The sequence below is a fragment of the Hevea brasiliensis genome, chromosome 3 (genome assembly GCF_030052815.1).
Source record: "Hevea brasiliensis isolate MT/VB/25A 57/8 chromosome 3, ASM3005281v1, whole genome shotgun sequence".
Lineage (NCBI taxonomy): Eukaryota > Viridiplantae > Streptophyta > Magnoliopsida > Malpighiales > Euphorbiaceae > Hevea > Hevea brasiliensis.
In genome coordinates, this window is record NC_079495.1 from 85,874 (window position 1) to 102,566 (window position 16,693).

Consider the following 16,693-nt stretch of genomic DNA (forward strand, 5'->3'; position numbering starts at 1 on the left):
GCGAGACATGAGAGAGAAGAGGTTGAATTTATCTCAAAAACGGGGCAGGTACAGATGAGTAACTCTTTTTTTTTTTTGCCAGCTAGAAATAGGTTAGCCAAAGTCAGTTAGCTTTCTAAATTTGACAGTTGATGGCTGAAAATTCATGTCCAAATAATGAGTTTTTTTTCTTCTTCGTTTATTTTATAGGAGATATTTTTTTAAAAAATATTTTTTAATATCTTATAATATTTAAAATATTAAAAAAATAAATTAATAAAAAATATTTTTCTAATTAAAAATAAAATTAAATTCTCATTTTGATTGAAATGTAAAAATATTTATATATTATAATTAAATAATAAAAAATATTTTTATGAAAATTAATTTTTTAAAAAATATTATTTAAGTTATTTTTTTGCAAAAGAGGTATTAATATCCAAATTGTATTAAAAAGCCCATGGGCGCACATACAAACTTACAGAGTCTTAAAAATGAAAAAAAAAAAGGAAAGCCCACAACAGAGATGACAATAAGTCCAACCCATATTCACAACCAAAGCCAACTCACAGAACAATCATTTCCGACCTAAATATCGGAGTCAGCATCTTTTGCCAGCAACGCAAGAAACACAAAGTCGCCCATCAAACACATAAGCTAAACTTGACTATGACAATTAAAGCTACTGCAAAGCTCGCTGACACGTAAAGTCAAATGGAAAGACCTTCCTAATTGTGATGTGGAAGTAGATTCCAGATAAAGAGACCCACTCATTGTAGAGAGCATGCCCATCCGTCCGCCAAGACCATTCTAACCTTCACTAGCAAGAGTAGGTCATTAAACATGCTCTCTCACTAAAGATAATATGCATGCAAAGAGATCAACCCAAGCTAAACTAAACCCATATACAAATTGATCCATTTGGGTGAGGTTGTCCCTCGATCAGGCCAAAACTTAAGGCATCTAGAGACCTTCCTTACCCAAAGGCAGGGGAAGCTGATGAAAAAGCATTGAAACTCGATTAGTCCAAGAAGAATAGCGATCCTTACAGTTAAGAGAAAATATCCCTCTCTTGGGAGAATATTCTTGTGTCAATTATTATGAATTATCTATTAATACAATGTCATATATATGATTTGAGAGATTTTATTTATCTAAAAAAAAAAAAATTCATTTTTGTTTCAATAAAAAATTCATTTATTGAGTTATGATAGAGTTTAATTAGATGAAAATAGTGGAAATAGCGTTTCTTTTGTGTTTGGATGGGGAGATTGGATTTGGCACTCATACATTATTTGGATATCCTAAAAGGATATTGATTTGAATTTAGCTTAAATTCTTTCTATTATGTTACCACTTAAAAAATTAGATTTTTAAAATAACTATATTAACCTTTTAAGTTTTATCATTCTCCCTAACTGATTGAGAGAGTGTTTAGTTTAACTTATAGTATTTATAAATTAATTTGAACTTATAAGTGTAACACCCCAAAATTTTATTATTTATGAGTATTTTTGGTATTTTAATTTTATTTGAATTTTAGGAATTTTTTTGAGATTTTTCGGATTTTAAAAATCGGGTTCGATTTTCCGAAAATATAAACTTTGATGATTTTTAAAAATTAATTTAAAGACCACGTGGCAAAACTAAAAATATATTTGGAGTCTACGTATTTTTTCGAAGTTTTGGAAATTTTTTCGAATTTTGGACCTCGTTTTGGTCCCGGCGAGTAAAAATTTAAAATTTTGTATTTCGAATCGAACCGGCCGAATCGAACGGACCGGATCGGACCGGTCGAATCGGACCGGTCTCTTCTCTTTTCTTCCTCTTCCTCCCGCGCGCGACGCCCTCTCCCCTTCTCTCTTTCTTTCTCTCTCCGGCCCCTCGCCTCCTGCCCTCCTCGCCGCCTCAGCCTCCCGTACCCGCACGCCGGCACGGAACGCCGCTGCGAAGTCCTCAAGGCCGCTGCCAGCTTCCTCGGCCAAATCCGGCCGATCCGGTCACCGATTGGGACCGGGTCTTGTGTCCAAAACCATCTACTCGGCGAGAGCTTTCCATAGACACCAAGAACGCCGAAATCCATCGAGCGAATTGTCCGATTTTAGCTCGGGAAGATTTTAGCCCATTCCGACTTTTGGGCTAGATTTCTCGAAAACCGTGAATCCCACGAGAAAACCGAGGCCACCAGCACGCTCCATTCGTCGAGAGCTTCGACCGACATAAATTTTGAATTTTTCCGACACCGCTTTTGGTGGGTCCCACGGAACTTTGCGGTGTATTTTCGAGCACTAAATGAGCTTAGAAAATTCTGAAAATTTATGTACTAACCCCGTGTTATGGGCTTCGTGTAGGTATCCTCGATTCGGAAATTCGATTGGCCAAGATTCGCAAATTTCGCCGAATGGACTTCTGGAAAAGTCTCCGAATTGGACCTAGGTTTTGGCTAGCCCCCATTGTCGACGCCCCGAGCGTTCGAAGTCGGAATCGCAAAGGTAAACCTGAACCTTGTTTTTACGTAATTTTCTAGTGCTTAAATAGGATTAAAAATCCATAAAATATTCGTGGTAGCTTAGAAAATTACGATTCTTTTGCAATAGCTTAGTAATATTGCTAAGGACCGCGGGCAAAGTTTTATAATTTTTAGAGCTTGTTTGGGTAGTTTTTGCAAAAATGATCAATAATAAGGACTAAATTGAAATTTTGCGTATTGTGATTGATGATCGATTTGATGGGCGGGAGGGGCTGTGTGATATGATTGAACCGTTGATATATGGATTGTGAATATAGAAGTGCTTTTTAGCCCTTTGCGTCGGGTAGGTCCTAGGTATAGGGAGACTCGGATTTTTGGCACGACTTAGGACGATTTGATATTTTTCTTTGTTGTATTGAGTCAAATTTATTAAATAGATGTAATGTAATTGTCGTGTGAGCCGACCTTCTTCCTCCGCCCACTGCCATAGTAATTTGTCATCAAGTCTGAGTAAAATATTAATTTTAAGTGTAAGTTCGATATTATTATATGTACATCATGCCCATGCATCACTTTTATGCTTATATATATGTAGTTAAACTATACGCACGAATTAAGTTGCATAGATAACTGTTAATGTGCAATGAGTGTTGTTGTGGTTATTTGGAGCAGCGGTGTGCGTGCGTTGGCGTGCGTGTGATGGTGTGGACTATGGATAGGACGGTAGACACGGCTTGAGTTCTTCGGGACCCGGTCCTTGGGTAGACACGGCTTGAGTTCTTATTTGGGACCCCGATTTGGTATTTAAGTGGAAGTCCGAGTGAGTTCTTCACGGCACTGTGTTGGATTTAAGAGAGTCAGATAGGATCACTCCCATATATTATGAATGATGTTACAGTGCGTGAGTGCTCCAAATTACCTTTTGATGTTATGATGTGAAAATGTTGTGTATGTTGCATTTCACTCCACAAAGTTACACTAGTACTAGACAGCTTATAGAGATTATAGTTAAGATTGATATTTTACTCTCTCGAGTCGAACGCTCACTCTGTTCAAAAATTTTACAAAGCCACAGGAGGATATTTTGTTCTGGGTTAACCTGCTTTTTCTACCTCGCAAGTTGTTTATCAATATTGTGTAATTTTAATTACTCCTAGAATTTCCGCATGTGTTAGCAGTATTTATTTAAATTTGGTCTGTAATATTTTTATCATGTTGGACCTGTAAACTTAAATATGTTATGCATGTTGATGGATTGGATGAGGGAGCCGAGCTCCCATTTATTTTATGTTGATGAGTATGTGGAGGGTGAGCCGAGCTCCCAATTGAGTATTTATTGTGTTTACAGTCGTGAGTCAAAACTCCCGTTGGAAAGTCCATTTTATGGCCGGACTCATTCCGCTTGTTTTCTTGAAATTGGGCCCAAATGGGCCTTAGAGTTGGGTTAATGAATAGTTAAGGCTTACTACGGCCTCGGGGCTTTAGGTCGCCCAGTCCTAGTGCCTGTCCGCCCATAGGTTGGGTCGTGACAAATGTGGTATCGAGCTTAGGCTCCATTCTTAGGGAATGTTGTCTAAAGTGTTGGGAACAGTCTAATAGGAGTCACATGCGGAAATATAGGGTCCACATTCGCCTTGCATTGTCATCTTTGCTTCTAGTTTCGCTCCATATGTTATGTATAAATATGAGTCTATAGTCGTATAATGTGCGCTTTTGAATTTTGTGGGCTAATGCTTTGAATTTCGTGAAAATGCGTAGAAGGTGAGAGCCGCCATCGCACTGTAACGAGATGTGCCCGACGAGGTGTCGGACAGATGAGGCGCCGCCCGAGGAGGCGGGGTAGGAGGCCTAGAGTCGCTCAAGTAGGAGCCAACCCCAAGACAGAATCCTTTATGGCACAGGTCCCATGGACCCCATGGCGCCTACTCTAGTCGGTGCAGAGAACCATCGACATGATGGCTCAAGATATGGTCCATCCTCCACAAAGCAGCAGATCCACCGCACCAAGAGAGGAATCTTACAAATGCATCATAAACTTCAAGAAGTTGGTGCGTGATTTATGATGTGTCGACGACGCATATCGGTTTTTGGATTCTCGCATGTGCAGAAATGTAATTACAGTTGACTGATAGAAGATTGATAGAGTGTATGCAGCACGTCATGGGGCCCATGCCTAGGCAATGGATGAATGACTACGTGTTACCCCGGATGGAGGGTTTGACATGGGCTCAGTTTGTGGAACTTTTTATCAATCGGTTTGTGCGAAAGCTTGAGAGATCAAAAGCGGTGGGCCTTTGAGGCCTTAAGACAGAATGGCAGTCCAGTAGATGAATATGCTACACTTCGGAATTGAGCAGATATGCCCCTGCAGCAGAGCTGCTGAAAAGATGAAGGTGAAAAGATTCCTAAAGGGGCTTGACAGAGGTATGCGAACTCGCCATGATGTCCGATCGCTTTTGATGTGGTGGTGGATCGAGCCAGACAGATTGAGGTTAGCTATGCTGTGGATGACAGAGGAAGAGCAAAGAAAACAGAGCAGAGGGTTCTTCAGGTGTTCCCACATGGGTACTATGGATAGTGGTGGCCAAACTACTTACAGAGGAAGAAGCAGAAATAAGAGGAGTGGTTTTAGACACAAATCCCGAGGGTTCACTGTGCACGGATCCAAAGCGGTAATAGTTCGTGGCAAGGCGTTACTGCTCGTTTAGATCCTCTTTGGCACAGTGTGAACAGTGTGGAAGAGGACATTCAGACCTTGTTTGATGGGGTCGAGTATGCCAGTGTGGCCAACCGGGCCACTTTGCTAGAGACTGCCCCGTTTTCAGTGAGCCACAGATGGGGTCACAGGGTTCTGTTGCAAATGTTCCTCGACAGTTGTATCCGGGTGCTTCCAACATGGCAGGCAGTCAGTTCAGTGGCCAACAGGGCCGAGGACAAGGGGGACGTGGATTTGGAGGCAGATCAGGAGGTAGAAGTCAGTATCAGGGTTCTGCCACTCAGGGTAGGGGACAAGCTCGGGTTTTCACCCTGACCCACCAGGATGCTCAGGCTTCCAATGCAGTTGTGGCAGGTATTCTTCTGGTCTGTTCTTATGAGGCTCGTGTTTTGATAGATCCGGGTGCTACGCACTCATTTGTCTCCCCTGTGTTTGCCATGAGGTTGGGTAGAAACCCCACAACTTTAGAGTGCCCTTTGTCAGTAGCTACCCCACTTAGTGACAACATAGATGTAGATATGGTTTTTCCGGGTAGCCCAGTGGTAGTGGATGGAAAGATCCTCCCAGCAGACTTGGTTCCTCTACCAGTAATGGATTTCGATGTAATCCTGGGGATGGATTGGTTGGCAACTCATTATGCCACCTTAGACTGCAGGAACAAAAAGGTGTATTTCCACATACCTGGTGTGGAAGAATTTAGCTTTGATGGTGACAGGAGCGTGGCTCCATATAATTTGGTGTCAGCAATTAGTGCTAGAAAAATGTTGAGGCGTGGATGCCAAGGGTATTTGGCATTAGTGAGAGATACATCTGTAGAAGGTGTCAGCATGGAAAATGTTCCTGTTGTCAGAGAATTTATGGATGTCTTCCCTGAAGAGCTTCCAGGGTTGCCACCAGAAAGGGGAATAGAGTTCTGCATTGATGTTATTCCGTACAAACCCCATATCCATGCCACCTTACAGATGGCACCAGCAGAATTGAAAGAGTCAAGGAGCAACTACAGGAGCTTTTGGACAAAGGTTTCATACGTCCGAGCACATCACCCCGGGTGCTCTGCTCTATTTGTAAGAAAGAAGGATGGGTCATTGAGGTTGTGTATCGACTACGAAATTGAGAACAGGTGACTGTGAAGAACAAGTATCCACTTCCTGATCGATGATTTGTTTGATCACCCAAGGAGCTAGATTCTTTTCAAGATAGACTGCGGTCGCTACCATCAATTGAGAATCAGGAATGAGGACGTGTCCAAAACGGCTTCGTGACAATATATGGTCATTATGAGTTCCTGGTGATGTCTTTTGGACTCACTAATGCACCAGCAGCCTTCATGGACTTGATGAACAGGGTGTTCAAGCCATTTTTGGACCGTTTTGTCATCGTATTCATAGATGACATTCTGGTATACTCTCGGACCGAGGACGAGCACGTGTGGCACTTGAGGATGGTGTTGCAGACTTTGAGGGAGCACCAGCTATACGCCAAATTTTCAAATTGTGAATTTTGGCTAGAAAGCATCTCATTCTTGGGACACGTGGTTTTTAGAGACGGTATTCAAGTGGATCCCAAGAAAATTGAAGCTGAAACTGATTGGCTTAGGCCAACAACAGTCACTGAGGTGCGGTTTTCTGGTTTAGTCACACTACAAAGCGCTTTGTACAAGATTTCTCGAATAGCGGCTCCCTAACTAAGTTGACCAGAAGAATGTTCCATTCATTTGGACAGATGACCGTGAGGTGAGTTTCGTAAGCTTAAGGAGTGTCTAACCACCGCCTGTGTTGACACTACCGTGAGTGGTGAAGGATACACCGTGTATTGTGACGCCTCGAGTTGGCCTAGGGTGTGTTTTGATGCGTAATGGAAAGGTAGTGGCTTATGCTTCAAGGCAGCTGAAGAGGCATGAGCAGAACTACCCCACCCATGATTTGGAAATGGCGGCTGTAATCTTTGCACTAAAAATCTGGAGACACTACCTGTATGGCGAAGTGTGCGAGATATACACCGACCACAAGAGTTTAAAGTACATCTTCCAACAGAGGGACTTAAACTTGAGACAGAGGAGATGGATGGAGCTTCTGAAAGACTATGATTGCACCATCCAGTACCACCCTGGGAAGGCCAATGTTGTAGCAGATGCCTTGAGCAGAAAATCTTCTGGCAGTTTGGCGCACATTTCAGTAGAGAAGAGACCATTGATTCAGGAGGTACATGAGTTGATGGATCAAGGTTTAATCCTAGATCTTTCAGATGAGGGGGTATTGTTGGCTCACTTTTCAGTGAGGCCAAACTTGAGGGATAGAGTGAGAGTTTCCCAGCACAGAGACCAACAATTGATGAAGATCATAGAAAGAGTACAGCAAGGTGAAGGTGGTGAGTTTGGGTTTGCCAATGATGGCGCCCTAGTGCAAGGTTCTAGGATATGTGTGCCCGATGTGGACAATCTCAGAAATGAAATCATGCAAGAGGCACACTACACACTTTACAGTGTCCATCCAGGTTCCACCAAGATGTACCATGATGTGAAAGATAGCTATTGGTGGAATGGCATGAAGAGAGACATCGCACTTTGTGTCCAAGTGCTTGACTTGTCGAAGGTGAAGTTTGAACACAGAGACCGTCGTGAAGCCGCAAGAGCTCCCTATCCCGGAATGGAAGTGGGAAATGATCACTATGGATTTTGTGGATCGGTTGCCTCGTACCACGCGAGGATATGATTCGATATGGGTAATTGTAGACCGCTTGACCAAATCGGCTCACTTCTTACCCGTGAAGACTACATACTCGTGGCACGGTATGCCCGGCTCTACATTCGAGAAATAGTCGATTGCATGGAGTTCTGCCCATAATATCCGACAGAGGGCCCCGATTCACTTCGGTTTTGGAGAAAGTTGCAGGAGGCACTTGGCACACAATTGAACTTCAAGATACCTTTCCACCCTCGCATGCATCGGACAATTGAAAGGACAATCCAAACATCAAAGACATGCTTCGCATGAGTGTCTTGGATTTTGGAGGTCAATGGGATGAGCAAATAGCTTTGGTGGAATTTGCCTACAACAAGCATTACCATTCCGGCATAGGATGGCACCCTATGAGGCACTATATGGAAGAAAGTGTAGGTCTCCTCTGTGTTGGACAGAAATGGGGAAGCGAAGGTGCATGATGTAGACCTAGTGCAAGACACTTGAGGTAGTTCCTTTAATCGTGGAACGACCGAGGACTTTGATGAAGCGAAAAGTTATGCACCCAGACGGAGAGATGTGGAGTTTGCGGTGGGCGTATGTATTTCAAGGTTTCTCCAATGAAGGGAGTCATGAGATTTGGAAAGAAGGGCAAGTTGGCACCTCGGTATATTGGACCTTTTGAGGTTACGAATAGAGTTGGAGCGATTGCCTACCGGCTGGAGCTACCACCCAACCTTTCTCACGCTCATCCGTGTTTCACATCTCCATGCTCAGAAATACATTCCCGATCCTTCTCATGTAATCAGTAGGATGTGATAGAGCTAAAGGAGAATTTGACATTTGAGGAGCAGCCAGTAGCCATAGTGGACTACCAAGTGAGACAGATGAGATCAAAACAGATCCCAAAGGATAAGGTTTTGTGGAGGAGTCAGTCAGTGGAAGAGTGCACCTGGGAGTCAGAACGGGACATGCGTAGCAAGTACCCTTACCTGTTCAATGTATAATCATGTACTTTATTCTGCCTGGTGTAAAAATTCGAGGATGAATTTTCTGTAAGGGGGGACGAATGTAACACCCCCAAATTTTATTATTTATGAGTATTTTTGGTATTTTAATTTTTTTTGAATTTTAGGAATTTTTTGAGATTTTTCGATTTTAAAAATCGGGTTCGATTTTTCAAAATATAAACTTTGATGATTTTAAAATTAATTTAAAGACCACGTGGCAAAACTAAAAATATATTTGGAGTCTACGTATTTTTCGAGTTTTCGAATTTTGAATTTTGGACCTCGTTTTGGTCCCCGTGAGTAAAAATTCAAAATTTTGTATTCGAATCGAACCGCCGAATCGAACCGATCGGATCGGAACGGTCGAATCGGACCGGTCTCTTCTCTCTTTTTCTTCCTCGTCCTCCCGCGTGCGACGCCCTCTCCCCTTCTCTCTTTCTTTTCTCTCTCCTCCTCCGCCGCCGGCCACCGCCTCCTGTGTCCTCCTCGGCGCCGCCTCCCGGCACCGCCTGAACGGCCTGAACGCCGCGAAAGTCCCTGCGCTACGCCCGTCAGCTTCCTCGGCCAAATCCGGCCGATCCGGTCACCGATTGGATCGGGTCTTGTGTCCAAAACCATCTACTCGGCGAGAGCTTTCCATAGACACCAAGAACGCCGAAATCCATCGAGCGAATTGTCCGATTTTAGCTCGGGAAGATTTTAGCCCATTTCGACTTTTGGGCTAGATTTCTCGAAAACCGTGAATCCCACGAGAAAACCGAGGCCACCAGCACGCTCCATTCGTTGAGAGCTTCGCAACGACATAAATTTCGAATTTTTCCGACACCGTTTTTCGGTGGGTCCCACGGAACTTTGCAGTGTATTTTCGAGCACTAAATGAGCTTAGAAAATTCTGAAAAATTTATGTACTAACCCCCGTGTTATGGGCTTCGTGTAGGTATCCTCGATTCGCGGAAATTCGACAGTTGACCGGGTCTGCAAATTTCGCCGAACCGGACGTTCACGAAAAGTCTCCGAATTGGACCGAGGTTTTGGCTAGCCCCCCATTATCAGACGTCCCGAGCGCGTTCCAGAAGTCGGAATCGGCAAAGGTAAACCCGAACCTTGTTTTTACGTAATTTTCTAGTGCTTAAATATGATTAAAAATCCATAAAATATTCGTGGTAGCTTAGAAAATTACGATTCTTTTTGCAATAGCTTAGTAATATTGCTAAGGACCGCGGGGCAAAGTTTTATAATTTTTAGAGCTTGTTTGGGCAGTTTTTGCAAAAATGATCAATAATAAGGACTAAATTGAAATTTTGCGTATTGTGATTGATGACTGATTTGATGGGCCCAGGAGGGGCTGTGTGATATGATTGAACTGTTGATATATGGATTGTGAATATAGAAGTGCATTTTTAGCCCTTTGCGGTCGGGTAGGTCCTAGGTATAGGAGACTCACGGATTTTCGCACGACTTAGGACGCATTTGATATTTTTCTTTGTTGTATTGAGTCAAATTTATTAAATAGATGTAATGTAATTGTCAGGTGAGCCGGGACAACCTTCTTCCTCCGCCAAGCTGCCACAGTAATTTGTCGTCAAGTCTGTGAGTAAAATATTAATTTTAACTGTAATTTCGATATTATTATATGTTCAGCATGCCCATGCATCACTTATATGCATATATTTATGTAGTTAAACTCTAGGCACGAATTATGTTGCATTGATAACTATTAATGTGCCATGAGTGTTGTTGTGGTAATTTGGAGCAGTATGCGTGCGTTGGCGTGCGTGTGATGTGGTGTGGACTATGGATAGGACGGTAGACACGGCTTGAGTTCTTCTGGGACCGGTCCTTCGGTAGACACGGCTTGAGTTCTTCACTGGGACCCCGATTTGGTATTTAAGTGGAAGTCCGAAATGAGTTCTTCACGGCACTGTGTTGGATTTAAGAGAGCTGTATAGGGGATCAGCTCCCATATATTATGAATGATGTTACAGGGTGCGTGAGTGCTCCAAATTACCTTTTTGATGTTATGATGTGAAAATGTTGTGTATGTTGCATTTCACTCCACAGGTTGCACTAGTACTAGACAGTTATAGAGATTATATTTAAGATTGATATTTTACTCGAGTCGAACGCTCACTCCTGTTCAAAAATTTTTACAGCCACAGGAGGATATTTTGTTCAGGTTAACTCGCTTTTCTACCTCGCAGTTGTTTATCAATATTGTGTAATTTTAATTACTCCTAGAATTTCCGCATGTGTTAGCAAGATTTATTTGAATTTGGTCTGTAATATTTTTATCATGTTGGACCTGTAAACTTAAATATGTTATGCATGTTGATGGATTGGATGAGGGAGCTGAGCTCCCATTTATTTTATGTTGATGAGTATGTGGAGGGTGAGCTGAGCTCCCCAATTGAGTATTTATTGTGTTTACAGGTCGGGTGAGTCAAAAACTCCCCGTTGGAAAGTCCATTTTATGGCCGGACTCTGTCCGTTTGTTTTCTTGAAATTGGGCCCAAATGGGTCTTAGAGTTGGGTTAATGAATAGTTAAGGCTTACTACGGGCCTTGGGGGCTTTAGGTCGCCTGTGTCCTAGTCATCCGCCCATAGGTTGGGTCGTGACAATAAGTATTTGAAAGTCGTTATATATTTAGTTTAAAGTGTTTATAAATGACTAATAAGTTATTTATGTGTTGAGTAAAAAAATAAATATAAATGTATTTATTATTAAAATTATTAAAAAAATATTAAATGAATTTTATGATAAAATTTAAAAAATTAAACGAGAATAACATGATAAAATATTTAGTCAAATGAACATAAATATTATGTTTATAAGTATTAAAATAAAAAATTAATCTCCCCTAATTTTTCTTTTAATTTAATAAACTCAAAAAATATTATAAACAAACAAATAAATTTATTTTTAAAACCTGTAATTTGATTTAAGCAGTCTGTAAAGTAAAACATACACCCTCTAACATCATCTTGTGCACTTGAACTATACTAGTTCGCGTTCGTGCACGTTGAAAACTTGTGGCCGTTCCATGGTAGATGTCTGCAGACGGAAGCACGAGCACCCTGCACCTACTGCTGTTCTTCCTTCTCATGCTTGTACAGTTTCATTTGCAGAGGAGTTGGGTTCCCATCAAATAAAATTGAATTCGAATAAGTGAAAATTAAATTCTCTATATATAAATTGAAATAGAATACAATTGATATGGTTTAACTGTTGAATACAACTGATATTTGTTAACTGATAGCTGTTACTGTTGACTGATATCTGATAATTAATAGCTGATGATAGTTATTTTATGTTAAGTGTTTAATAAAATTATATTTAGCTGTTACTGTTGATATGTGAAATGACTAATAAGAATATATATCATATAATTTATTTTATTTTTAAATAAATATAAAATTATAAATTTATTACATTATATTATTTATTTTATTATTAAATTAAATATATAATTATTAAATTAGTATATTATATTATTTAAATAAATATATAATTATTAATCTATTATATTATATCATTTATTTTATTATTGAAATAAGAAAATAATTATTTTTTAATATAATTAAATAATTTTAAAAATATAGATAAAATAATAAAATAATTATTATTGTTAATAGAAAAATTTATAATTAATTTTAAGCTTTTAGATATAAATAAATATTTCATATTTTATGTTATTAATAAAAAATATTTTAACAAAGTTAAAATACGTTAATTAAAATATTAAAATTATAAATAAAAAATAAAAATATTAATAATATTAATTTTTAAGTTAAATAAAAAAGATAATATGGTCAAAATAAAAAATAAAACCAAATCAACTATCAGGATGAGAAACAACTCTAAAAATAGAGCTGATACAAACTGCAGCCGATGGTTGTCATATCAATTGCCCATCAGCTATCAGCCAACAGGTAAACCAAACACCCCTTAAATTTATTATAAATTCAAATACATGGTTATTCAAATAACAAATTTCAAATTCAAAATTTGAAATTTTTTATACTAGTTAAATAAAAAAATTTTAAATTTAAATTTAAATTTTAAATTTCAAATCCAAAATTTGAAATTCATATGCATACATCTAAATACAACTTAATGATAACAAAGTTGAATATTTAATCTGATTTGTATATAAGAAATTCAGATAATATGTAATTGAATCTAAATAGCTTTAAGATGTGATTCATTTACTGTTTACTTTCCTGTTAAGAGGAACGATGATAATCATACTAATCCAATAAATGAACAACACTTTCTGTCATAATTAAAATGCAATAAGATGTTCGCAATCATCCCTTTACTTCCAAAGTATAACAAATTCAAACACCAATATTTACAGAAAAGAGTTGAACGTGGTCACAATCACACGTTGCCATTTCATTCAACAGTTTGAAGAGCTTATAGTACACTTCAGCGCACGCCACCACCAGAAGCGTTTCTCTAACTATAGTTGTCAAGGTGGAGGAACCCTTACAAATTTTATTCTCAATGCTCTTACCCTTGAAAGAATCTTGAACAAACAACATGGAATATTAATATAGTTCCCCTTAAAGTAACTGAAACAGGAAAAAAGAGTTAACACATATACAGTAACTGCAGATTTTTCATCTTTATTTATGCACTCAACACACATATAGGTAGACCATTCATCAACACAATAATATCACGAGTTTGATCCTTACAGAACTAAGACCAAACTTGATAGTTCAAATATTAACAAGCACGCATATATTACCCCTAACAAAATAACACCAAAAAAAAGAAAAAAAAATTCAACCAAAGCGACATTCCTTAGGAGATATGAAGGCTCTTATTCAGTCTTATACGTAAAACAAACACCGGCAAGACAATTACTGACCCTGCAAGGAGAAAACATTGAAGATGTCAATTCTTTTGTCACAACTACCATGATTTAAAGCAAATAATTAAAATTTGATGTTCATATTAAAATGAGGTCTAATAGCTCACCAGAATTCGCTTCTTGTAAAATTCAACAAGCTCTTTAGGATCTGTTTTTGTCTGCTTGTAAGCCCCAAGCTTGTTTATCTCCTGCACATTGATTTTGTGAAAAGAAAAGTTACCAACCAACAAATTAGCACTCTTGCCCAACAACCACTCACTCTTTTACAAGATCCTTGTTTAATATTAGAATTAAGCAGAACTTCAAAATTTGTTCCAATGTTGAGCTGTGCAGCAGCAAATGATTGTTCACAAGCTCAGGACAACAAGAAGATGCTAAGAATGAGCCTTGATGAAACTCAAACATAGAGAAGGTCTAGAACACTGAGTTGCAGATAACGGATGTCTTTGTACTGGAGGAAGAAGAAAGGTGGTTGCGTGCATATGCAAGGAGAAGCTCACCAACGGGTGCCTTTGTACTGGAGGAAGAAGAAAGGTGGTTGTGTGCATATGCAAAGAGAAGCTCACCAAGGGGGAAGAAAATGGATAACTGAGAGAAGAGAACAAATTTTGACCCAAAAAAAAAAAAAAAAAGAGAGAAGAGAGCAAATTAAGAAAAGCAGTAGACCTCTAGAAGAAGAAGATTTGAAGGTGCCATTATTATAAATTATAGCCAGAGATGGATGCAATTCAAGAAAAGAGGGGTCAATTGACTTGTATTTTTTTTTTTCCTGAAATTACTACTATATATTTATTGAATTGAATTCTCATAAATTTAAGAATTAAACTCTCTTTCTTAATGGAAAATGTATTTCTACTAATAGGAAATCAATAGATATTGAGCAAACTATGAATTTTATCTTCTTAAATTTAATGAACTGTTTTTATATGAGTATTAAGTGTACTATTTTTTAGTGCACCAAATATATTATTTAATTTACTTATATATTGACCCCAGAAAATTTTTTTTTCTAGATCTGCCACTAATTATAGCACTAATTGGAGAGGGGAATAAGTATCTTTTAAACAGAATAAAGCCGAGTTACATAGGAACCGAAATATAACTTACCTCAATCCAAGCAGCAAGTTTAGGCCTGCCTGCAGTGATATCATATTTGAATACCTCTGACAAGAAGATTTGGAATCTTTCAACAAATGGTATATAGGCTATATCCACCTGAAGAACACACAATTTTATCCATAGTCAAAGGAAGCATACTAAAATAATGTGCTATGACAATAATTTAATAACAACACTATTTTCCAGATTGCAAAATAGAGAATCCGTATGTAATATTATAGATGTGGAGAAATATCAACACCAAACTGAGAATACATCTTACCAAACTGAATTGGCCAAGCAAGAATGGGCCATCATCAAATTTGTGAAGAGCATTTTCCAAGTAATTAAAAGCAGAACCTAAAGCAAGTTAATGACTTTAGTTAGCAGATTTTATACAGAGAAAGTTATCCATATAATCACAGCAAGTTCCACAACTGACCAGCTTCTTTTGCCACATCTCCCTTAAATGAAGTAAACACAGTTTTGTTAAATGTATCAGTATAGGAAAATAACTCTTCAGCAAACTCCTTTTTAGCAGGATCCTACAGCAATTTACAGCATTAATTTAGTCCAACTCCCCACACAAAGATACACAAATCAGAATTGGCCTTTCATAATGGACGCAAACAAAATTCTGCACTTCTTACATCAGGAAGAAGAGATTGTCCTTCAAAGTTGCTATCAAGGTATTTAATCAAATCAAGACTCTCCCCAATGATTTTGCCATTGTGTTCCAAAGCTGGCACCTGTAAACAAGGAATATTTCAATATCAACGAAGAAAAATTAAACAGCTTCTTATCCTCATCAATACTAATAAAAATTAAAGTAGATAAAGTTGAAAAACAATGCAGTTTACTGAAATAGCTCAAAATTTTAAACTGACAGAGAAGCTTTAGAAGTCCAAAAATAATGAGAAATTCCAAGACAATTATCTTTTAGGGCATGTTTGGTTTGTTTCTGAAAAAGAATTGGAGATTTTGGATGTTCAAATATAGTTTGATGGCATCCATATTTTCACCAAAATTCAAGCAAATCAAACACAAAGAAATTTGCATTCTCTGGGTACCAAAAAGAAAAGAATCCATGATCCTATCATAAGAATTACATTCCAAAGCAAAGTAAACATGGGCCTTATGCGTCCCAAGAGCCAAAGAGCATAATAAAGAAGAAATCGCAGTTTCTTTAATTTAAATATCTCATAAAGAATTCCAGCTTCTGAAGATAAAAAAAGGAAATGCATGATATGCACTGACCCTATTAACAGAGTAAACTTTCTCCCCATACCAAGAAGGCCTACTTTGAAGGTTTAAAGGAACAAGGTGGATTTTGTCTTGTAATCCCTGCAACTCTCTCAAAATCACACAAATTAAAAGCAGTTGAAGGAGGAAAACAGGAAAGACAAAGGAGAGAAAAGATTAAACAACCTTATAGTTCCTAGTGATCCACACACGCTGTGCAAATGGACATGTGTATGCAGTGTACAGCCTTCAAGTAATTTCCAAAATCAAATCATCAATTCCATCATTCCATGCGATTTCAATTAAACTAATAAAAGAAAAAAAGAAGACCTTGTGGTTCCGTCGAAGAGTGGAGGTTGGTCTGCAGTGGCATCCAACACCGGAGGCAAATTCTCTGGCACGCTCTTATCTAATAAACTTAAATTTCCACAAAAGAAAAAGGAGAGAGAAAGAGAAATTAGAAAGAAATCTGCAGAAAAAGGAAAATTGTAAGAGGAAAATGAGAGATTCTTACGCCATTTGCTTCTTTGATCAGCGAAGACTACAGACTGAAATGTGTCTTCTGTGCAACGCGGGAGGGTTAGTGATATGGTACTGCCCAACGTCAAAATGAATGAGCA

At 38.6% G+C, this 16,693-nt stretch overlaps 1 protein-coding gene across 1 annotated transcript; it reads right to left on the reverse strand.

Moving 5' to 3' along the window:
- Positions 1-13,457: 13,457 nt before the first annotated feature.
- LOC110655006 (glutathione S-transferase L3) lies at positions 13,458-16,693 on the reverse strand. The gene is made up of 10 exons (XM_021811162.2): positions 16,588-16,693; positions 16,404-16,490; positions 16,260-16,320; positions 16,089-16,175; positions 15,482-15,580; positions 15,274-15,376; positions 15,115-15,191; positions 14,841-14,948; positions 13,841-13,921; positions 13,458-13,731 (listed from the first exon to the last, which is right to left on the reverse strand). Exons 1-10 carry the CDS (start codon positions 16,590-16,592, stop codon positions 13,723-13,725), a joined length of 717 nt encoding a protein of 238 aa, XP_021666854.2. The 5' UTR covers positions 16,593-16,693; the 3' UTR covers positions 13,458-13,722.

Coding starts and splice junctions, on each gene's coding strand:
- LOC110655006 (XM_021811162.2), bottom strand. Junction 15,581..16,088: donor AAGTTTACTCTGTTAATAGG/GTCAGTGCATAT, acceptor CCTTGTTTACAG/GTGCCAGCTTTGGAACACAA. Junction 14,949..15,114: donor TGCTTGGCCAATTCAGTTTG/GTAAGATGTATT, acceptor TGTGTTCTTCAG/GTGGATATAGCCTATATACC.